At 40.2% G+C, this 25,556-nt stretch overlaps 1 protein-coding gene across 1 annotated transcript; it reads left to right on the top strand.

The window, feature by feature from the left end:
* Nucleotides 1–8,152: 8,152 nt before the first annotated feature.
* adra2b (adrenoceptor alpha 2B) lies at nt 8,153–10,699 on the top strand. Its single transcript, XM_083912223.1, has 2 exons — nt 8,153–8,775; nt 8,946–10,699. The coding sequence occupies exon 2, from the start codon at nt 8,969–8,971 to the stop codon at nt 10,568–10,570; it is 1,602 nt and encodes a 533-aa protein (XP_083768349.1). The 5' UTR covers nt 8,153–8,775; nt 8,946–8,968; the 3' UTR covers nt 10,571–10,699.
* Nucleotides 10,700–25,556: the final 14,857 nt, after the last annotated feature.

The raw sequence follows: 25,556 nt of genomic DNA, 5'->3' as shown, positions 1-25,556 counted from the left end.
TTGCACTAAAATTTGGCTGGTTCCTGCTGTTTTTTCCACTAAAATAAAAACATGCTGGAGAACACACTGAGGCTGTATAATGTGCGTAATGTCCTCATTTCATACAAGCTGTGACACACATTTTACTTGTATCCTATATGATTTAAGCCCATATTTAGGCCATATTGCCAAGTGCCTACATTCACACACTGACCTTACTGCATGCAGTCTTGCTAAATCAGAAGGTTTTAAAAGTGCATTGCTGAGCGTTTTGGAGGATTAACCACAGAGAATGGGTTTTACAGTCTGAAGTCCTCTTTACCTCAGCAATCACTGACATGATTTCACACCCACTTACTCAAGTTGTCACTAAGTTTTTTTCTTTTTCACTGAGAGTAAGCCTTCAGGAAAGGGGAAAGTCACATTTTTAACAAGGAAGTTTGGAAAGTCATCTAAAGAACTACTTAATCTCATAAAGCTACCACCAAAAAAATATATTTTACATACGTTCTGTACATACTGCATGTGGCTTTAGTTCGACCAAATGCTGGTTACTCATTTTGCAATATTTCAGTTTAACTGTTACCCATCCATGCTGATCTATGTTTAAACATAACAGCGGCCAGATGAACTTTAGGTAAGAATAATATTAGACACAATTTACGAACATTATTTTATCATGGGTAAAGTCTACGTGAATTTCCACTCAATCCACAGCACGGGACACTTTTTTGAGCATTGAATTATTAAAAATAACAATATAAACAACATGCAGTAAACTCTAAATGTAAAGCAAATAAGCAGAGATGAAAAAGAACTACCGCTAATAGTGCATTAAAGACCAGCTGCAACCACCACCTCATCCCCTGATGCTTATTATGCCACCCACACTCCTGTCATAACCATAGCTAAAATATCCACTCCCTCTCATTTGCAAGTATCCATTGCTCAAAGTGTGACGCCAGCGTAACTGTTATACTTCACTACTTCCTTCCATTAGCCACAATTTTCCAGACACAGAGCAGAGGAATAACCTTGGAGTTTTTAAAAACTAAAAACGTGTTTGTGTGGATGTAGTCTTGTTGGAGCCCTTCATCCGTTTAGGTCAAAGTGTTCTGTACTGTTCATTGAATAACGGCTCACTAGAGGGGCTGAGATTCAATGCATGTGAGAAAGACATTTCCACTGCAAATACATTTCAAAGGGCAACCTCTTCAATTCCTTCTTATTATCTTCTAATAATCATATTCTCTTTATTTTCTAAAGGTGTAAAAATGAAGCAGGGAGAAAGAAAAAGGGAGGAGTAATAAATATTAGCTCAGCTTAAGTGCATATCACTGTACACTGTTAAGGTAGTGAAAGGTAACAATGTAAAGTACCATTCCATGCTGCTTCATACTAATATCTTTTTACTCCACTACATTAATGTGACAGCTTTATACCATGTACTTCAGATTAAAAATGTTGCATTAAAAAACAGATGATAAGCCTATAAATACAATGCATTGTGTGTTCTGGGCTCCTAATCACATTTCAGATGTCTATGAGTTGTTAGCAGTTCCACTAAAGAGATATTTCCCCTCTGGATTTCTCAAATGGTTACATTTAAATAACAACTCAAGGCCCAAAGACTTATTTTGAACAAAGAAAGAAAAAACATTTCCATGTAAGCTGTACAATAAAAGGTACAAAGGTGGTCTTCGGGTCAAAATGACCTGTGAGGCAAAAAGAGTTGAAATCAAGGTCACAGAGTTATTTACCAACCACAGAATGTTACAATGTTTTAGTCAATCAGTAGCAGATGTAAACAAGACAAATCATGTAGTCTTCTCGCGGACTGCTGTGCCTTTGATCAGTCTCAGATCAATTAGTAGTAGACGTGAACAAGACAGTAGTAGAAGTAAACTACACAAAGACGTTATCGCAGACTGCAGAGCTCTTTTTCTGTGGATTTCCAGAGATTATAAAGGTGCTGCAGATGACAGGGCCCTGAACTCTGTCTGTGCTGAAGCCATGAGTGTGCGTTATAACGCTGAAGAGGCTCTAGAGCTGATTTTTTCAGATGTCCAGCAAGACAACTCTGATTCAGAAGAGGAAGTGGAGGATGTATCAGAAGAAGAAGATGGGGAGGAATACAACCCAGAGCATGATGAGTCATCTTCTTCAGAAGAAGAAAACCCTGAAGCTGAAAGAGAGACTTTCCTTTCAAAAAATGGCAAGATAACATGGTCCTCAGCAGCATATGACCAACACGGCAGGCATGCAGAACAAAACGTCATAAAGATGACCCCAGGACCCACAAGGTATGCTGTTTCTCATGCCCATGACATTGTCTCTACATTCTACCTGTTTATCACACCAGCAAGAGAAAAAAAGCAAGCCAATATAATATCGGATCAAGTTATGGGTGGCTTGCGATGCCAAATCAAGCTATGCTTGGAAAATGGAAGTCTATACCGGGAAGCCGACCAGTGGATGCCCAGAGAAGAACCAGGGGATGCGAGTTGTGCTTGATGTGACAGATGGACTGAGGGGTCAGAATCTGACGTGACAATTTCTTCACATCTTATGAACTCGGACAGCAGCTCCTGAAGAGGAAGATCACCATGGTTGGTACAGTTTGAAAGAACAAGCTTGAGCTCCCACCTGCACTGCGTGCGTCAAAGGAGAGAGAGGTTTTCTCATCAAAGTTTGCCTTCACGCCCACCACCACTCTAGTTTCTTACCTCCCAAAGAAAAACAAGAATGTAGTTCTTCTGAGCACACTGCACACAGACGGTGACATAAGCGATCGTGAGGACTACAACCGCAACAAGGGAGGTGTGGACAACCTAGATAAGGTGATTGGAACATACAGCTGCAGAAGGATGACTGCCCGCTGGCCCCTGGTCATCTTCCACAACATCATTGATGTTTCCTCCTACAATGCCTTTGTGATTTGGAGAGAGATCAACCCGACCTGGATGTCTCGTAAGCAGAACAAGAGTGAACACAAGGGTTCTCCAGGAGCAGCTGGGCAAGGCACTTGTAATTCCACTCACTGAAAGAAGGAAGCATGTCCCCCGCACAGAAGCCTCAGCAGCAGTTGTCAAAGCTATTCAGAGTGCAGGAGCTCCTGATCAACCTAAGGATCCAGCTACCACAGCCGCATCCCCAGCTAGGGCAAGTAAGAGGAAGAGATGTCTGTTCTGCCCTCAAAAGAAGGACTGTAAAACACATACTGTGTGCTTCAGGTGTAAGAAATACATCTGCAAAGGCTGCACACTTGCATACTGCCCTACATGTGCCAATTAGTTGAATGGGTTATGTCATTTTTCACATCTTGTATTGTACATTGTCTTCAATTGTTCACTGGAGAAAGAAAAGAAAGAAACTGAGTCATTGGGATGAATAAAAATGCATTCAAAACTCCGTTTTGCACATTTATTTTCTTTTCTTAAGCTATAGAAAATGAAGTGAAGAGGGAAAACTCAGTTACTCACACATTTTGTGGTGAACGACAAGTTGTTTCTTCAAGCAAGATGAAATTTGGTGTTTAAATTCAACTAAGCTGCTTATATTAGGGGTTTAGTGAAGACGGGTCATTTTGACCTTGAGGACATAGGGTGTATACAGAAAATGAGGACAACAGGAGGGTTAAGAAGACAACCACTGCTGAGTTGTCACCTTAACAGCATTAACAAGCATTGGATATTATTTTGAAGTGAGACAGTGCTCTCTAGTGACAACTTTTGAAATCACAACAAATCAAGATGTTTCAAAAGTTTCCAGCAGATGACGCCAGCAGACTGTTTATTAACGGTGGCAGCCTTTTTATTATGGAGACAAAGAGGAGCCTCGTGTCCACATCTCTCTCTCTCTGACACACACACACACACACACACACGCACACACACACAAACTTCCTGTCTGTGCTGTTTCCTGATACATTACAGGTTGCCCATTAACACATTCAAATGACTTTTGGTATCATCTCTCTTGGTCATATGTTTATTACTGGAAGCAGATTTTCCCACCTCCCTTCATCTGAACGTCTCTCTCATCTCATTTGTTGTATTTATTTCTTTCTCAGTCCGTCAGGCTCCTTAATGAAAACAGACTCAAACCGTTACTCACACTCTGCGTCCACATTAAACTAGTGTCGTGGTCAATCATATTACATTAGGCTGCGGCAGTACCTCCAACAAGTGTATGTGTATACATGTTTGTGTGTGTACGTGCCTGTGGTGAATATGTACAAAAAGAATAGCGTGGGTGATTAGGGGTTTGCGAAAATCACGCTTCCAATATTTGATATTCACAGCTGAAGATGGTGTCACTCAAACAAGAAATCCCCTTCCGCGAAAACTGCTTAAAGATAAAATGTGCAATATGTGTGGTATTGTTAACTGGGGAATTACAATGTGGTGATACAATACGCACACACACTCATGCTCTGTTGTTGTCATCATTTCAAATGCATTCAGGAAAATTACTGTAAGGCCATCTGGGAGAACTCTCTGTAATTGTTTGCAGGTTATAATCACACACACATTTGTAATGCTATACCTCTGAGGACCTTTGCTGATATAATGCATTTCAATGAGTCCAGAGGAAGGGGTCGCAGGAATATGAACAGATTGGAAATAAGATTTATTCTACTACGTGTATATTTGTTTTCAGAGAGAGGGGCTGACATGCAGTAAAGGGCCACAGGTCGGAGTCAAACCCCAGACACTGTGGCGAGGACTCAGCCTCAGTCTATCGGGCGTGTGCTCTACCAGGTGATTTTCCAATTGTTTTAATTGTGAGTTCTGATAGTTTTATCTTTCAAAGACTCTAGAACCATCCCAATACTCCACTTGAGAAGAGAAAAATCACCACTTGGTTGACACTCAACCTGACAAGTTGACACGACTTTTAATAAAGGATCAAAGCCAAAAAGTTTGGAAAAGCTACCGCTGTTGCCAAACATAAAAACTAAACCTAACCCAGTAACAAGTCATATCAAAACTTCTTCAGTGAAACAATACCTTCAGATCCTTTATGTACCAAGATCCAGAAATAATTTGTATGGTTATGCGCACAGCCATCACCACAAGCATTTATTGATCTAATGCAACGAGTGATTGTCCCACTACTGCAGCAGCTACAACTCATTCAGTCTTTGATATGTTTTACAGTTGTTCAATAGATATTTTTAATAATGTGAACACATTTTAAAGTATTTGTGTTAAAATCCTTTGGATGGGGAAGAGTGAAAGTGGCATTTGAACCATTAACATAACGGGTATCATATAGAGTGCTCTCTTGGTATTGGTATCACTTTAAGGGTAGCGGTATTGTAATTATTTAAACAATTAAACAAACATCATACTAATCAGTATCTTCATGTAACCCAAACTTAATTCCAGTTTTAACCATAAAATCAAGTCTTGCCCCATTTGCTAGCTAAAATGTCTCCAGTTTCCAAACCCACTCTCAATTTCTAAAAATCAACCAGCCCTCACAAAGGTAGTGGTGCACGAGCACACAAATAGAAAGCAGGAAGCAGAAGCCAATAACTAAAAAAAAAAGGTTTAACTCAAAAGCATCCAAAGGGCAGGTACCGTGCTATAATTGATTTAGACCTGGACCATAACGTGCATAGACTCCCACCACAGCAATGCTGACCTGCTGTTATCTAGCACTCATTTGGCAAACAGTCTATAAAGACAATTTATCTTCTTAGTTGCATTAAATCTTACTGTACCAAGAGACTTTAGGAAATGTTTTGAATGAAATAAAAAGTTTTCTCAAATAGAAGTAGATGCCCTTTAAAAGGCCAGGTACAAACTTTTCCAGTGCCAATGTCAAGCTCGAATTACTGATCCCCTGTGCATGATCCATGACAGAAGAATTTTCTCCAGGCTCATGTATTACAGTGTGAGTGTGTGTGTGTGTGTGTGTGTGTGTGTGTGTGTGTGTGTGTGTGTGTGTGTGTGTGTGTGTGTGTGTGTGTGTGTGTGTGTGTGTGTGTGTGTGTGTGTGTGTGTGTGTGTGTGTGTGTGTGTGTGTGTGTGTGTGTGTGTGTGACGTTTGTATACCACATGCTCTTACACAACAAGCATTTCAGAAGCGATGTACTGAGCACTGAACGCCGTGTGCTGCTCAGTCTCTATAACCTTGGCATCAGTGACACACCCCTCTCCCTCAGAATGCATTTCCAGCGTGTTACTAAGCACGGTTCACCCATGGAAACAGAGACACTTGATTGGAGTGCACTCTCCCGCTAAAAGCTTTATTCTCTTTCCCTTTATATTTAGAATGTGTAGCATGGAGCGGAAAATGTACAAACCATTATTGGCTGCTGCTTTAGGTCACACAATCAGAGAGCAGGGCTTCCAATTGTAATTCCATGGGTGGCTAGCTGGGTTTCTCTCTCATTAAAGCAGCAATGCGTGGGGGACGCACTACAAAAACAAGTAAACAGGACCTCCTACCCACACACCATTCATAATATTGTTTGTGTGTATGTGTAGGCTGGTGAATGTGTGTGTGTGTGTGTGTGTGTGTGTGTGTGTGCGTGTGTATTGTTTGTGTGAGTTTATATCACAGAGGCCATCTACCTACTTTTAAAGACCATGGATTAAACTCTGCAACTGTTTAATTTATGGCTCAGTAAAACAGCAGCATGACGTAGGTTTCGCTCGATAATTGAACAATTGAGTACTTGATCTCAGGTAGGCAACAAATCATGAGGGGTGGGTGTCTGCTCTTCTTGGCGGAGGAAGTGTTGCAGGGTGCATAATGCAGAGGGGTTTAAATGGAAGTCAAGTGATGGTGTAAATGCATGAGCACAGAAAGCAAGTTCCTTATAGCCCTGCCCCGCACATAGCACACACACGGTGCATTCCCCAAGGCAGTTATGAGGGAAAGGTAACTGAGCACAAGGAGATTTTATAATTTTACTGTTCTATATTTCATAAGGAAATTATATACATTTACTGCAATTTTTATTTGATGGTGGTAATTGTCAGCTTCTATGCAGAATAAGGTTTTATAATAAGGCAGAATCTGACCACCTACAGTACAGTTTAATGTATCAGTAATATATCAAGCACTGAAGGGAGTCATTTCTCAAGCTGACGCATTTCACTTTATTGAAAAATCTTACATTTGTTAAATTTTTTACTACATTTAAAAAAGAAAAAAGAAAGATCTTACTACTTTCTCACAACTGGGAAATAGTCCTGTGAGGCAATCTGTATTAAGGACATAGTACTGCATGTACTATAGATGTTCACTACATAAACCAGAAACCGTAAACTCTCCTTCATACTGCCTTTATTATTAATGTTTGAACTGAAAAGGTTACTTTTGCAATTAAGGGAAAACCCAAAGAATTAGAGCAGAGTTGTGTTTGTTTGTTTGTTTTAAATAAGCTAAAAAGAAAGCATCTTTATTGATTGAATATATTATTAAATCTCTGAATGGAGGAAGACCTCAAACACCGTGTTACCTGACAGGTGTGACTATAAGTGCCCATCGGTAACTTACTCGACCTCCGCTGCTGCAGTTCAACCGTTTATTGGCCCTAAATGACTGGGATTGTTAGAGGTTACATGGAAACATGGTGTAAAGAACAACGTCTAAAGCTGCAGGGATCACAGGCTTTTGTAATTGAAAAGCATTGATCAGCCAAATGTGCTGTGTCACATCGTGAACGGGATGATGATGATGACTAAGTAGCTTTAAAAAGCGCAGGAGTCCTTGCAATGAAACTAATGTTTTCTGTAAAGCAGATGGCATCAGCTCAGCAGTCTCAGCTGGACACCCCAGCGTCCCGTGAAGTTAATTGCCCGAAGTAGCGCCACCCAACAAGCCATTTCTAATATGACTGCGTTGGTTGAGTCGCCTGGGCATATATCTAATGTGAGAGAAGGGAGGGAGAGAGAAAGGATCCCATGACACCCACAGCTCCACAATGACATCACCGGGTCTAAAAAGAAGAGGGAGATGGGAGGCACCCCGCTCATTAGATTTCGTCCTAAGGTCCTGTTCACGAGAGAAGATGCTGCTGCGACTCTCTGTGTGGAAGCCCGTGATGTGCGCCGGAGGAGCGGCTGGATCTTAGCATCTCGGTGAACTTCTGGGGGAAGAGAAGCACCAAGGACCGAGACACGGCTCCTGAGACGCACAGACTGAAGCTGCTTCCTGCGCAAAGCTGGAGAGCTTGAGGTCAACTTTGAGCTTTCTGTTATTCGATTGGAAACGCTGCCATCAGTCAGCCGTCTTTTCATTAGCGAATCACTGTAAATATTGCATTGAAACTTTATTTCAACGTAACTAAACCGCTGTCTGTTCAGATGAGGCAGTCGGTTATACGCGCGTCTCCAAACGAGGACGCACGGAGATCTCACCGGGTTCTTGATTATTTACTCTCACGCGAGCTCTTATATTCACTTTCGATTAACTGTCAATGACCTTAAATTAGGCTACATTATATTTCAAATTGAATCATCCCTTCTTAAATCATACATTGATTAAGTGAGGACAAAAGGATCCAACTTCGTGCGCTGAAGAAGTTTTCGTTTTGGGGGGCTTTATTGTGACTCTGCAAAGGCTCGTGCCCGCACAACATTTTTACTTCTGCTTTTGGGAAGAATAAATCTGTTCTACAAAAGTGGCAAATCTTTTTTAATTGAAAAGCAGTGATCCGTGGCTTGACGCATTGCCCAGGACTGCTTTGTATGCTTAAAATGGACTGGCTGCCGTGGAGAATGCAAAGGGGTTATCGTTTGGACACAACACAGGGATAAAACTACAGTTACTAAGGTAAATCTTTTCAATTTATATTTTATTATAACCACATTTATTATTGAATATTTAAATACAATTGTATTGTGCACACTGTATGATAATCTTATGACATCATTATTAAAACCCCTAACAGTTTTAGAAACACATTTTATTCAGTGACCAAACCTATTTTTTTGTCTATAAAGACTCCTGGAAAACTAATCCCAGCATGGCCTCTATTCTGGAGAACAGCTGCTCCATGGAGCTGAGTGGCTGGAACAGCAGCGTGAGCCTTGCCGGAGCCTCTGTGCCCTGCAACCAGAGCATCCTGAAGCTTGCCCCTTACTCCCCTGAGGCCACGGCAGCCTTCGCCACTGCCATAACCTTGATGGTGGTCTTCACCATTGTGGGGAATATCATGGTCATCATCGCTGTCCTGACCAGCCGGTCTCTCCGAGGACCACAGAATCTGTTCTTAGTGTCACTGGCAGCGGCAGACATTTTAGTGGCTACACTCATCATCCCTTTTTCTCTGGCCAATGAACTGCTTGGCTACTGGTACTTCAAATCTCTTTGGTGTGAGATCTACCTGGCGCTGGACGTGCTGTTCTGCACCTCCTCCATTGTGCACCTGTGCGCCATTTCACTGGATCGCTACCTTTCAATTTCCAGGGTTACTTACGGGCGTCAGCGAACTCCCAAACGCATCAAAGCTGCTATTGTAGTGGTGTGGCTCATCTCTGCCATCATCTCCTTCCCTCCCCTGCTTTCTCTGAACAAAAGTGAAGGAGGGGAGGAGGGGAGCGAGAGAGGACCTCAGTGCCAGCTGAATGATGAGCGCTGGTACATCCTTTACTCCACCATCGGCTCCTTCTTTGCTCCGTGCCTCATCATGATCCTGGTCTACATAAGAATCTACCAAATTGCCAAACAGAGAACGCGTTGCCCGCCAGGAGAGCCCAGGAAGGATGGGGTCGGCTGTGCTACACCAAGTCAAGTCCCACGACATGTACAAGTCAACGGGAAGGATGATGAAGAAAGCACACCCCCTTCATCAAACAAAACCTCCAATACCAGACCCCCCACTCTCGCCATCACCCCTTCCCCTTCCCAAGGAGAGACTCAAACTTCCCAGAATCCAACCTCCAATAATCTCCTGCAACCTCCATCCCCTTCTCTAGCCATGACCCCTGTTACAACCTCCCTTGAAACCTCTCCTCATGGACCCTCAACTCCCTCCTCTGTGGCTCAGCCTGCCACTGCAAAGACTAAAGAGAAGGGCAAGAAGGGGAAAAAGGAGAAGAAGGGCAAGCAGCAGGGAGGGAAAAAAGCTGACAATAACAATGGAGACAGCTCAAGCACAGACAGCGATATGGAGCACAGCCATGGAGGACACAGAGGCAGCACCAGCATGCCAGGATCACCTGCAGGAGGGGGGATACACTCCCCGGCCTCAGTCAAACGCTATAGGGATATGATTGCCACTTCGAAGGGGGCTCGACTTGTGCCAGGGAGGAAGTCAAAAACAGAGAACAACCCTGGAGCAGCGAGGCGTAAAGCGATGGTCAACAGAGAGAAGCGATTCACATTTGTTCTGGCCGTGGTCATTGGTGTCTTTGTGGTGTGCTGGTTCCCGTTCTTTTTCTCCTATTCTCTAACGGCAGTGTGCCCAGACACGTGCACCATCCCTGATCCACTCTTTACATTTTTCTTTTGGATCGGTTACTGCAACTCCTCGCTCAACCCAGTCATATACACCATCTTCAACAAAGACTTCAGAAAGGCCTTCAAAAAAATACTGTGCAGAAGCACCAAGGGTACTTTCTTTTAGCATACAAATCCGCTGTACAGGACTTGACACAAAAAAATGCTATTTCTGAGGCATATAAAAAGAATAATCATTTCAATTTTTCAGAACACTCAAAGGGCTGTTTTAAAAAAATATGTTGAACTGTGGAAATTCCAGCATAAAATTCAGAACTGAGAGACAGTCTTTTACAGCCACAGTGTGAGCACACAGGCAACTTGGACTGTGAAATCCCTACTTGCAGCAGATATACACACATTTTTACAGTGTGTGGGATGAAAACAGGACATGGAATAGAGGCAGCACTAGACACTCAAGTGCTTAGCAGTTCAGTATTGCTGATAAGATTTGGATTTTAAAGTTTTATCTCTAGATCACGTTGAATAATGGATAAATCACAAAATAAATGTACACACTGTATAAAACTGATAGAGGGAAGCATGAAAACAGCTGAGAATTAACTCCTGAATATTAATACAGACCGTTTAATGTAATATATATAAGGTTTCGTAGATATGAAATATTTCAGGAATAATAGGGAAAGAAAACAAGTATAAAGAAGGAAAAGTGCCCTCAGATTTCTGTGGGCCCAGAGCCATTTATTTATCAATACAGAGCACAAGGAGAACACAAGGTTAGTGGTGATTTCTCACGTCTGCAGTCTTAATTTGTCCAGCTGCAGGGCAAACATGTGTTCCCCGATCTTTATCTAAAAGCGCAACAAGAGAAGGTTCCTGACGATTTCAAACATGATATGGCACAGACAAGGGACCCCTTTCATATCAGTAACATCTGCACGTCGGACACCTTGCTCATGGCTTGGTGTGAGTCACAGTGGACACTCAGATTGTTTGCAACAACACTTTTGGCTCTCTTTCATGAAATACAGAATAAGCTGAATGGTGGGGGATTTTGGACTTAAAAGAAAACCACATGTATGTTATTGAAATGTAAAAGTAAGAGAGTGTGACACTCCTCATCGTCTTTTTGTTTTTTAACCTGGACTATCATACCAATGGACTGGATTGAGCAATTAATTTATGAAACAAACTGTTTTGAGCTTCTTGAAAGTGCTTCAGAGGTTATTCACAGTATCTAACGGGGGATACATCTGCTGAAGACTGGAAAAAAAAATAGATTCTTACTATTCAACATTATTTTTCCAGAAACCTGATTTAGTAGACATTTACATTATCTGTAAAGGACAGATGAACAATGCAATTATGGATGTGTAATGTTACCCCTAATTACGCCTACATGGTTTATTCTAGGAACCATTTGGCTGAGTCACTCCACCCTCTGGCACATCATCGCCTGCAGTGGACCTCTACATGGCACATTTGGTTTATGGCTGAGAGGCGAGAGGATGAATGGTACATTTATTTTTCTCACCATGAGACTGAGGCTCTGTCTGGTTCCTTGACAAAAAAAAAATGAAAACGTGTCTGTAAAAGTGAACAGCACACAGGCTTATTGACTCAATGGGACAAGGGCTGTCAGCAGCAACACTTCAATTTTCTAATTGTCTAATACTGCTGACCTGTATGAGAGAGAGAGTGTTTGTGTGTGTGTGTGTGTGTGTGTGGTGTGTGTGTGTGTGTGTGTGTGTGTGTGTGTGTGTGTGTGTGTGTGTGTGTGTGTGTGTGTGTGTGTGTGTGTGTGTGTGTGTGTGTGTGTGTGTGTGTGTGTGTGTGTGTGTGTGAGTGTTGACTTTTTTTTTTCCTGTAAAGACTGTCAATTCCTCTTCTGGCTGCTATGTACTACAGATCTACTGTAATATTGGTAAGTATAGGGACCAGATTTCCTGGTGCACAACTTTGTGAATGTTTCTAGTTGATGGGCAGTTCAGTAGTAGATTGCTATGATGAGAAAGTCTTATTGAACTGAACGTCAGTGTTTATTAGTGATATTGAGTACATGGCTTTTTATTGATCACCCTCAAGGGACCAAAGAGCCTTACAGGACACCAGTCTGACTCAGAGATATCTGGCTCTGTGTTGCTTTAATGAAGTATTAGTTTATATTTGGTGTACGTGACGAGAGGCAAAGATTTAAAACACTGTAACATTAATTTCAAACTATTTTTTGTTTTCTGTCTGTGACCTATTTATTGCTCAGTTACTGTGCTTTTATTTTGAAAGTCAAGCAAAGTGGAACTGATATCAAAGAGCGAGAACACTGTACAGATTTTTAATATCTTGAATATGAGCGAAATTGATTTGTCTTGTGGAGATTGAGATATATTTGAGCTTGAGGGATGTATTTGTGTTGAATTGAAGGAACATGGATTTCGAGTTATGTGCATAATGCAGAATCTCCAATGCAAAATTTGTCTAGCTATAGTATGGTAACATGTTCAATCATAGATACAAGCACACCCATGTATGTACAATTTATCAAGCATACTGCAGGAAAATCTCTCTGGTCAAACTAAAACCTGAAAAAACAATCAAACATGAAAATGTCAAGTGGCCGTAGCCTGTTTCGGTTGGATGATTTGCAGGTTTTTGTGCAGGACATTAAGCCTACAATCCATACGGCACAGAGCTGCTTGGAGATTCAAATAACTGATAAAGCAAAATGTTTAGAGTAAGAGCTACTTTAACATATACAAGTGATCCCTGCTGTCATCTGAAATGGTTATTTTCTCTCCAGAAATACAAACTGCTCTAGCAATGCAATTATAATAAAAATAGCCACAGAGGCCATGATTTCATAGCCATTTCAAATAAAGATGAGTTGTAATGCTGCTCAAACCCCCAACCATGGCTTTATGTGGTGAGACTGCTGCTTTGTTTATTTTAATAAGTATGAATTATGGCTTAAAGGTGATATATGCAGTAATTTGCCTCTTGATCACCATCCTCAACCCTGAAACCGCCTGAATTGTCTCTTCTCTTACTGCATTTGGACCAAACTGCATGGTCTGAGCTTTACAATCTTCTATAACCCATCTGTCATCCATTCCTCTACAATTTGGAAATAAAGCTACGTGAAAAAGCATGAGTCATTACCCGGGTTGTTGATTTCCTATCTTTTCATATGATACATCAGGAAGGAGGGAAAACAAAAAAAAGAATCTCCAGGGAGAGAATTACCAAGAAGTTGTTTCACAGATGAGTTTTTACAGAATTATGCTCTTCTAGCATACATGTTGAGCCGTATTGCAATATAAAGCAATGACAACACAACTTGAGGAAATAGTCTATAATATTGTAGCCTGATGGTAGTTCAAGATGTCATTGGAAAATCTCATACGCAGTGGGACGTGAGAAGTAGGCCGCAGCAGTGATGTCGCCTCCTGCCAACAAACACAAAGGAAGTCTATAAGGAATTAGAGCATCTTGCCAAATATCACATATGCACACACACACACACACACACACACACACACACACACACACACACACACACACACACACACACACACACACACACACACACACACACACACACACACACACACACACACACACATCTTCACATGTTTCATTCTGCACCAAGTGTCACATACTGTATTCAAGTCATGAAACAGGCTCAAGCCGCACAGATGCACCCTTGTAGTGACAGCTTGTTATATTTGAGGTCAGCAGGCCTACAGTGAATTGTAATTGATTTATGCTGATGGGGAGTTTGGGGATTTTCAGCACTGAATCAAGCCTCTCTGTCCTGCTTTTCCTTCACATACATTTTTTCACTCAAAGTGGGACAAATCACCAAAGTGATGCCCCACCTTTATATCCTCACATTTCCATATTCATGGCTCTGCTGTGGTTTGAGGAGGTGAAGAGATAACTTATCATAGTCAAGCCGCAAGGTGTATGTTTACAGTGTTGTATATTCATATAGACACAGCGTCCCTAAGCTGCTTATTCTCTAGCCTCAGCTGGAATATAAAGCAGGCCTGATTGGTGGCAGTGGACCCTCCGTACAGTCCAGCTAACATGAAATACAACATACTCATTAGCTTCTTATTCACACATAATAAAATTCTTGAGAAAGAAAAATGCACAACCAAGCACCTATGGAGGGGTGTTCCCACAACATATAGAAATAAAGACAGACACACATTAACTCTCCTTTTTTTTTACTCAATTTTTGATGGATGTAGCATTCCCCTGTATGAATATGTATGTGTTTGGAGGGCGTTCCAGCGCAGAGCATTTTCCATTTCCAATCTCCTGCACGTTATAGCGGCAGATAGATTTCTTGCCTCTGTAATTTGGCTGTTGAAAACACCCAAGAGGCAGGATGAAAAATGAGAGATAGAACACACACATGCTCTCTCCCTATTGAAGGTGGAGGCATTAAAATGCACTTTCGCTTTGTGAAATCTGTGATAAAAATGTCATTTTTAGGGGGCACAGGCAATTATGATTAGAATCGCTTTAGGAGTCTGTGGCTGTTTAACAGAGTAGTATTCAATAGTTGATGTGTGTGTGTGTGTGTGTGTGTGTGTGTGTGTGTGTGTGTGTGTGTGTGTGTGTGTGTGTGTGTGTGTATGTATGGGCGGGTGCTCTTGTATCTTTGGGAGGACCAAGTTGTTTTTCAGAAAATAAGGACGTTCTCTTGATTAAAGAGTTCTGAGTTTGGCGTGTAGTTGTTTGTTTGGCTCTCCTTTAGCTGTTCCCTTGGCAACCCTACAAACAGTAAATAATTCATATTTAACCTTCCTGGCCACATCGTAGCAAGTTCACTCTCATTGCTGCCTTAGGGATGTCACTATCTGCCTGTGTAGGTTTTGCTATTTGAATATGTAATTGTAAACTTTTTTTATGTAGCCAAAAAAAAACCAACAAGGCTGATAAAATTAGAATAAGGCCAAGGGATACTAACACAGATGATATCAAGACAATAAAATAAATAAGAGAACATGGATAGCAATAAAAGCAGTATAAATTAGAACATTTGCAAAAGCCCTCACAGGGAGAAAAGTTTTAAGAAGACTTTGTCAAGCAACCAGCAGAGCTCCTTCAGCTGATCTTAAATATTATTCATTTGTGTTTTTATTGCCAATCCACGTATAGTTTTATAGCTTATAATTATGCTGACTTTTGTGATTAACAGTATTTTGTTTTCTCTTCTTTGAGAAGATTCTCCAGACCAATGGCATTTGCATGCAAGCCAATAGTATGAACAGCCTAATAGATGCAAGTACTGGTCATGTATTGGACTTTGGTTTCATAATGTTGGTATGTCCAACCTACACCTGGTCCAGGTTAAAGAGTAAGCAAAACATATATTTTAAGCGTTATATTGGTAAGAATATGTAACTGGGTCACACATAAGGAGGAGTTTCTATAATACAATAGGCTGAGGGCTTATGAACAGAGCCTCAGGCCACCTAAACACCCAATCTTGTAAGAGAGAGGTTTGAGTTATGGTGAGCATAAAGAGGACTGATAACTGTATGCCTGAGAGAGAGAGTGGGTAAGTCTCTTTCTCCAGTAATATAACGTGAATTATATTTCTTAATTATATCATTACTTTAAACTTACAGATACATATTCGCTACACCTCCATGTTAAAGTACATTTTATCAATACAGTGCAGCTTTATAAAGTTTATTTAAAAACAGTAGCAAGTACCCTTGCAAGGATAAATAAAGAATAACTGAATTGAGTTATAATATTACTAGAGCGACACAAAACACAAAACACAATAACTTTACATAAAAATCTAATACAGGTATATGGCAAACAAACATTTAAACAATAAAAAACATCCACTGTATTTGAACACCCAAATCTTCTGTCAAATATATATATATGAATATAATTGCTTCAAAATATGTTGTTTACTAGTTTCTTGAGTGATAAAGCAAGACAGACTATTCCGGTGAGATATGGCTTTTTATTACTATATTGGTGTATGCTGTTTTATTTAATGTGTGAGTTTTAGGGGATATAGAAAGCATTGCATCAATGTGAGTCCTCACAAGTACAGCCGCACAGATGTACGTCTGTGTAAGTGTGTGAGTTTGAAAAAACATGATTCAAAAGCACAGAGTAAAAGTTAACTTATTGACACACAAAAGATGTGTCAAAATAAAAGCCATGCTGTTTTTCATCCAGCTGAAAGTGTTGTGATTTTCAGAAAAAAATACTTTTGTATGGCCTCCCCATTGAATTAGCAATGAGCCTCATTCTTGCTTTCCCTGTGGGCACAATTACTTTCATGTTTTTCATGGATATAAACGCTGATGCATTATTGTGCCCCCTGGTGTTGGAGGAGAAAAGAATCGAGAGGCCAAATTGTCACGTTATTATCATTGGCAGCATCATGCTCTGCTGTGACAACTCTGTCAGTGCTATGCTTCTTAATCGAAGACTTGCCAGATCTGGATCAGAATCCAAATCAGAACTGAATCATCTGCGTGAAGTATGCACACAGGCTTCGAAACGGCTACAAAATCTGCAGCTGATGCATAAAATAAGATTATTGCACAGTTTGTGTGCGACTTACAGCAATGTTTCCAAATATGAAGAGGGGAGAAAAATGGCTGTGTCTTTATTTAGCCTGACCATCATGGAAAGGTCACAAAGTTCAGTTTGACACACAGACATGCACATACTTTACACATACACATACACATGCGCACACACGCTGCCTGAGGCAGACACAAGCACACAGTACTGTACACACACCAAATTAAAGCACACACAAAGAGAAACAAACTCAAGCCTAAAATAGAGAAACAGATGAAAGACTCAACTACACAAACAGTTACACACTTACAGTATAAATGTCAGCACAAACACATACTGTACATGTCCATGCATGCTGTCATGTGGGAACACACACATACACCTTTACAGACTGCAACAAAACAAAAGAAAAAATCTGATTAGAGATGGTTTTCCTGATCCTCATTGATTTTCCGACACAGCCTACTGTATAATTCATTTATTCATTTAGCCATGTAAACAGCTTAGTAAGATTTATTGGGAGTCTTGTTGTCACCCTGTAAAACCAGAGATTGACATTTCTATTCTTTGTTTTTTGCATGGGAATAAACAAAATATAATGTGTTAAAGAGTGAGCTTTAGAGGTGCTGGACGGCAGATTATTTTACCTTTGGACTGACTTTTTCCTCATTTCCAGTCTTTAGTTAAGCTAAGCTAACTGCCTCCTGGCTCCAGTTTTATATGTAACCTACAAACATGAGAGTGATACTGATCTTATCTAACTCTCGGCAAGAAGGAGAATAAGCGTGTACTATATCTTTTAAACACAAACAAATTGTATTTGATTATCCCTTCCTCAGCTTTAACCGATGGCATAAATGATTTGCCCTTCTGCAGAAGCCCAACATAACCAGAAGAAGAAGAATATTCCTTCCAGCCTAATTTTCTTTTTCTTTTTAGAAACACAGAACAATTTGAAAAAAAACACAAAACAACCAAGTAGTTGAATAAATACAGTAACTGCTGATTGTGGGTTTCTGCTCACATCATCACACAAGATGGAATTTAACCATAACACCATTTTATAAATGAGGCAGCTGACCTTAGTTTCTCCCCTCTTCTTTGAAGCCCTAACAGTGACTGATTTCAGTGGTTGGCCTCTCATCATCAGTGGAGATGAAGGGCTCCATGTGACTAACAGGGGGAGAGCGTTCAGCATAGCAAAGAGAAAGAGGCATTTATTACTTATCACAGTCTCAACATTCAATCCTTGTGTTGGTTTTTGTATCAAGAATTTCTCTTAGGGTTTCAATCTTTTCACAGGGTTTTTTTTTTAAATTGATTTGTTTTTAGTCCACTTTGGAAACCAAGAATGAGGTCAGCAGACAAAGGACAGAGCATCGACAATCTTTCATTTATTATTTTACCTCTTTTATGAGATTCAAAGGTCTTTACTGGAGTCTTCTCTACTCACAGAACCCTCATCTAGAACATATAGTGATTTAGTTTTAGTGTAACAGCGATGGATATTGTATTATTACATTTTCAATTATAATTTCCTGAAAAGGGTTATGACATGGAGGGAAGATAAAGGAGCTCCATCCTGCGGGGTCGTGTCTAGAATAGTTGGTAACACTAGATTCGCGAAAACTCTCGCGAGACTTGTTTACGGACCACCTTAACCATAACTAAACCGTAAGCATTTTATTTTGATGCCAACCTTAACCATCTGACCGTAACCATTAAAGGTCAATGCCGAACCTTAACCAATCATGTGAGACCACAAATCTTGGGTTGCCATCTAGACACAACCATCCTGCAGACCTAGTAGCGTTCTGTGTTAATGCTTGACTATTTCTGATGTCTATCATCCCGCAACATTTAGTAAATGTGTGAGTCCAACCAGAGAGAAACCCTTGTTTGCTATCTATCATATGTTGGCAGACTTCTGAGACAAATCATCTGAGATGTTTAAGATAAATATTTCCTGTAAGTATCCCTGTGCCAAGTAAATAACGCTCTGTAAAAAAATATTCCAGAAAAGGGTACCACTTATTACAGGATGTTGAAGTGCACATACAGTGTTCCCATGCCAGTCATTTGGTAATGCTGAATGTCAAATGTCAAAGCCATTTTGTGAGACATTGATGAGATTTTCACTGAAATATGCTGCAGAGTAGAGACATACAAACCCTACTGTCTATCATCTTAACCAGATTTATGTAGTTTAGAGTGGTTTTACTTTTAGAAATGTATCTTTTTAAGCAATGTAAAACCATGAAACCTACCCTATCATACTCCTCGCCTTTAGAGTCTAAATAACATTAGTTACCAACCAGACACAGTCTTGCTTCTTAATGTAGCATTATTGTTGCTTATTGTATGCATTATTGTGTGTGTGTGTGTGTGTGTGTGTGTGTGTGTGTGTGTGTGTGTGTGTGTGTGTGTGTGTGTGTGTGTGTGCAGTTAGATGATAAAATCAGCTAACTGTGTGATCAGAGACAGAAGGAGAGCCAGGAGTGCAGGTTAATTTGATAGGGATGGGTGTTACTGATTGGCAGCAGAGAAATTCTCTAGATTGTTTATCACCGTGGCCACTGAGTGATGAAATGAACAATAATGAAACATGACACAGGGCTAACACAAATTGGCATCTGTTTGTGCTAATGGCTGGGTGAATATTGGAATAACTGTATACCTGTGAGTGTGTGTTTGTAGCACTCATGCATGGACACACTGAACACAGTCACATTAAGAGTGGTACTTTTTTAGCTGCTGAAGTAGCTATGCAAATTATTATCATTATTATTTTATGCAGCAGCGGCAGCAAATCAGCTAAGTCTTGGTCAATACAAACATGCAGCTGAAGAGTTGTCCTCTAATGCCTGACATAAAAAAGGGCATCTCGGATATAATCTCTATGTTGCATTGTGGGAATTAACTGCAGGTAACTAGCTATCAAGGTCCTTTTGTGCACATGTGAGTCTTGCATTGACAACTATGGCATGTTTTTGTCAAATTTTATTCCTCTGAGGAAATTATCTCAGTGATATATCCTGAAACTGTATGTCTCAGGATGGCTCATGCACTAGTCTCTCTGTGTCTCAACCGGATTAATATGTGGATGGGTGCTTAATTATCTCAATATTCTGCAAAACTGAATGTATACTTAATACATTATTGACATACATCTGCACAATACAATGTGCAGATGAACACCACAACTATAGATACCAATTAAAGATATTCAATATGATGAGTTAGAGTCAGGCGGATTCTGCAGTTGATGGAGGGGCCCTTTCATAAGTGACGTGACCCAAGCTTACATTACATCCTTGTAGCCAATTAAAAGCTGCATGCATGCACACCCAGTGCAAAGCATGAAAGCCATTTTCATATTCCTTCCAAAATGCCAGACTTGCTATATTTACTTGATAATTACCATGGGATATTCAGTAAGTCTAAAATCAATATTTTCTTTGACCTTTATAGTGAATTACTTAAAGCTGCTAAAATTAACATTAGATCACATGGTCGTGTGAAAGTGGTTTCCTGGTGAACCCACAGACAATCATCACCTCAGGTGTATGGGGCTTGTTTTTCTTTTTGAGCTCACTGTTTTGGTTTTCTGAACCATTTCCTCGTTAACCAGCCATTCAGAAAGCATATGTTTCGAAGAAGAAGAAGAAGAAGAAGAAGAAGAAGAAGAAGAAGAAGAAGAAGAAGAAGAATTCCTTTATTCGTCCCGCAATGGGATATTCAATTTTCACTCTATTTTTTCATTTTACACACATACAGGCCCGAAATACACACACATGCACAGACAGGACCTATATACATGCAACTAATGGAGAGATGTCAGAGCAAGGGGGCTGCCAGTGACCGGCGCCCTGAGCAGTTGGGGGTTTGGTGCCTTGCTCAACAGCACCTCGGCAGTGCCCAGGAGATGAACTGGCACCTCTCCAGCCACCGGTCCACGCTCCATTCATGGTCCTTGGTTCCCAGCCAAGTCACCTATGGACTGAGCTACTGCCGCCCCAAAGTTATGAACCCACTGTATACTACTTGCTCAGCACCAATTAGCAACAAGGCAAAGTTAACGACTAGCTTAGGGGCCAGATAATTTCCTCGGGACTTAGAGAGATCAAAACAGAACTAGAAAAAGAAAGTGAATATTGGACTTACATAAGTGGCCAGAGACATGACTCCAATGTCCAATGAACGATAATGTTGTCCTGCATCTATTAGATGTGTAAATATGCAAATTATTGTACACCACAAAACGATTTTACAAGTTGACAAGATTCCAAAGCTTTCAGCTCTTTCCTATAACGCTAATGAATAAAAAATGAATACAGCTTCAGTATAGGAATCAAACAACTAACTTAAAATGGGGAAAAAAGAGACCCACCAAACATATTGATGCATATTAAGTGCTGATACTTACATTCTCTAAATTATGTTAATTATTTTTTTATGAGGTATCAAATGCTGTGTGTCTCAGTAATGCCTCCTGCTTTGAAACTGACAAGCTCCCAGGGGAGCAAACACTTGTGCTGCAGCTTCTCTCATCTCATCTTCCACTGAGCCATACAATGATCCCAGCATGGGTTTTCATGTCACAGACAAAAAATTGTGGGCTCACCCCAGGTACTTTTACTGATTAACATACCTTCACTCAGGCAGAGAGAATCCGTAATCAGTACAATTACCTTGGATTAATATAAAATCACTGAAGGCCTGGTCAATAGTTACATGCACCGACAAATGAGAAAATGGATGTCTTGGAAACAAATATCTGCCCATTTAATGAAGCAAAGAGAGATATGAGATAAGCACAACACACACACACACACACACACACACACACACACACACACACACACACACACACGCACGTACACACACACACACACACACACACACACACACACACACGCACGCACGCACACACACACACACACACACACACACACACACACACACACACACACACATCAAGCATTCAGCTTTGCAGAAAGTGTATGCAGCACTTCCTTTCCCCATCTGCTTAAACGGGCTCAGTAATAAACAACAGCGCGACAGACATGATGCATCCTCGTAAGGAAACTTGAGGCTATTCAGTCAAGTTACAATCCATTGCATTTTATTGGCAGCCAAACTTCCAGTACTTTTGATTTTTGCATTTATTTGCTCTACAGCCTTTGCTCTCCTATATTTTAGATGAGTCAACTGACTGTGAGTCTCTTATCTGACTGGCTCTGTTCTCCTTTTAGCCTCTCCTTTAGACAAGCTACAGTTTATCTGCCATTCTTGATGACCTGCCCTGTTTGAAGCAGGCAGGTCACACAGAGAGGGTTACCAGTGGAACACAAACAAGAGGTCGGTCTCACTCCACAATAAGCTTAAACACACGATCCTCACATCTGGCTCGAGTTGGTCCTCATGGCTTTTAAAGTCAAGGTGGGACCTGGGAAAGACACTGATAAGACAAGCAGTTTTGGGTAACCACTGCAAACAGATATATAATAAAATGTATATTAATGGCCATTGTAAAACTTGTTTAAATGATTTGATACATTTGCACTTTTAATGCCAAAAGCCAATCCCTTCTCAAATTGTCCATGAATAATAATTACACAAATACAAAATAAAAGAGACCCCTGTAACCTGAGGTGTCTCAATTATACACTAATGAATTCTATAAAATTGTTGTAGCTGCATATCTTTCTAACTTACTATTTTTGCAGCAAATTAGCAACACGTTTATACATTTTTATACTGACATGAAATTATACTGGATGCATGCCAAAGGATATTAGTCACTGAGCGACTCTTGAGGGCTGCTGAAGATGAAATAAAATATTTATAGGATCTATGTTTTGCAGGATTTATACATAGTCCTTTTTAAATGGGAAAACTTATAAATATATAATTTTAACAAAATATTATAATATATAAATAACTTATATTTTTATATCTTAATGACGTAAAGGTTTTGTGTTAGGTTAGTTGTGATGAGATCTAATAACCTGTCTTTATCAGCATATATTTAAATATGGTTTATTATTTATTTATTTATTTAGTAGACTAAGAAAAAACAGGAAATCGACCTTGAATTGGGTTTGTTTAGCATAACTACTAATGTCAAGTTCAAGAATAAACTTCAAAACTTCAGTGCTAATTATTATATTTGGATCAGTGATATCTTTGGACCACATATTTATGATACATGTGCACTCCATCTGACCTTGCCCCTTTCTGCATAGTCCTAAGAGGCTGGAGGAGGACCAATGTTGAATTTCTCTAAGGTGAAATAGAAAATAATATTAACATTAAACATTATATTAATAACATGTAGAACAGTATAGTATTAATATGTAGAATAGTATAGTATAATAATTAAAAAACACCAATATATAAACGTATCTGATAATGTAACGTTTGAACAAATCAGCAAAGTGCTACGTCACTTCCGGTAGCCATGTTTAGATGAGGAGATACAACCGCGGTTTCAATCGCGGCGGACTGAATTGAACTCTGATAGCATTCTGGAAACATCTTCAAACTGCGGTAAGTGTTGTTTAACGGTCTTCTGTTTTTTTTTTTTTAACTTAAAGTCTGCCAAAGCGCCACACAACAGATACTGTAATGGCACAAACCGCGTTATGGGCACAAGGCACAAACTAGGTAACCTTAGCAACTGGGGTTGGTTCAGCAAAGGTGCTGGGGAAGCGTGCAGGCAGGAGGAGAGCACCACGAGACAGGTGAACACGTTTACTTACAGAAGCTAATTTAAACCGTTACGAAACCGTAGAGTCGTTGTCCTGTAATTGTTTTCTAGCTGTACGAATACAAATTAGCTTTTTTTTGTAACAGTAAATGGTAAATTAGCTTGATAACGTTGCTTAAATGTTAGATAGCTTTAACAGTTGACAACTTCAGTGTTGCTTCTCTGCGTTTGGCTTGTAGACACGTTTGGCTTGTTGACACGTTGTAACCGCAGTCTCTAAAGTGCTTTGACCTTTTTGTCAAGTTTATTAATTACAACAAATATCTTGTGTGTCCTGAAAAACTGTGCCTCCACAAAATGTTTTTTTCTCCAAAAATGTGTCTGAAAATAATACATTAAAATGAATTCAACGTATTATTAGCAAAGATAAATTTGTGAGGAAAAAATACATTTACAGTCTTGATGATAGGCTCACTGGCTTATAGGCAAGGTAGCCATTCACATACAATTGAGCTGAAGAATTCAATGTGCCTTTATAATGTATGTTTAACATTAACATACAATGTATAAATATAAGAATGTGTTAATGATAACTGTAATATCTTACAATTGTGTGCACCATAAAAATCTGTGTGAGTAGGCTTTAGGTTACCCTAGCTCTAAGGCACAGTCTAATTTGCAACTCAATTTAATACAGTATTTGTAGTAAGGGGTCCCTGCTTTGTCTCTCTTTTTGCTAAGGGGTCCTTGGCCTAAAATATGATGAAGGCCCCTGGTCTAAACTAAAGGGTAACTTAGGGCGTACTCACACTGTCCTTCCGCACAGCGACCTGGGCTTTAGGGTACTTGTCCCCCCTCCCTCTCCCCCCGCGCCCCAGCCCCGTTTGTACTCACACTGCCAGGGCCTCGGCCAATGCTTCTTGCTGTCCATACGCCATCACGCCGTAACACGTCACACGCATTGATCGCGTGTGTGTGGCTTTGTTTACAAATCTTTCCACAGACCTCTGAGTTTTTGTGCGTCTTGTCGACTGTTTTTGAATAATTTCATCCGACCAAATCTGCAGTAAACACTCCAACTCCGCATCACATCAACGTGAACCTTTCACCGCCATTGTTGTTGTTGTTAAATGTCCGCGCATGGTCCGTCCTTCTATTTACATGTCCGAACAGGACATAACGCCACTGCCGTAGGGCTCGTGCTCGTACACGTGCGCACGCTTGTGCTCGTACATGTGCAAACGGCTCCGCTAAAGCCCACCTCTTTGAAGCGGGCCGTGGGCGGCCCGCTGGTCGCAGTTATGCGCAGAACGGGTGCACTCACACTGCTTAAAGGTACTAGGCTTTAGCTGAAAAAACGGTTAGGGCGCACTCACACTGTCCATCTGTACCGTGCCCCGTGCTTGTCTAAATGCTTTTTAGAAGATGTATTCACAGTTTCAATCTTGTCTGTTTTGCAGTATTTACACTTTTTGGTTATGCAGGGGGAAATTGATAATGCACAGAAGCTAATGGATTGAACTATATTTCTCCATCTCTGTGTAAGCAGCAGTTTAAGTTGAAATACTGTGTATGACTACAGAAGGAGGTAAATCTATTTTTGTTTTTGAAAACATGGTTAAATACACACTTGAAAATATAGCAAAAAGTAAAACAGAATACCTGTATGAGTGTTTGCTTGACTTTGTGTTATCAACAATAATGAAAGAAAATAGCCAGATAGGATTATTTTTAAAGCTTTCTTTATCATATTCACATAAATGCGCTAGTCTAATATAGTTTAAACTGATATATAATAAGTTTTCTTCGAGTAGAGTTTTCTTATGTGAGTTTCCCACAGTGGAGATCAAAAATGTCCAGGAAGGAGGTA

Source organism: Echiichthys vipera (genome assembly GCF_963691815.1).
Source record: "Echiichthys vipera genome assembly, chromosome: 4".
Classification (NCBI taxonomy): Eukaryota; Metazoa; Chordata; class Actinopteri; order Perciformes; family Trachinidae; genus Echiichthys; species Echiichthys vipera.
The sequence above is the reverse complement of the archived record's forward strand: the minus strand, read 5'-3'. Positions and strand labels throughout refer to the sequence as shown.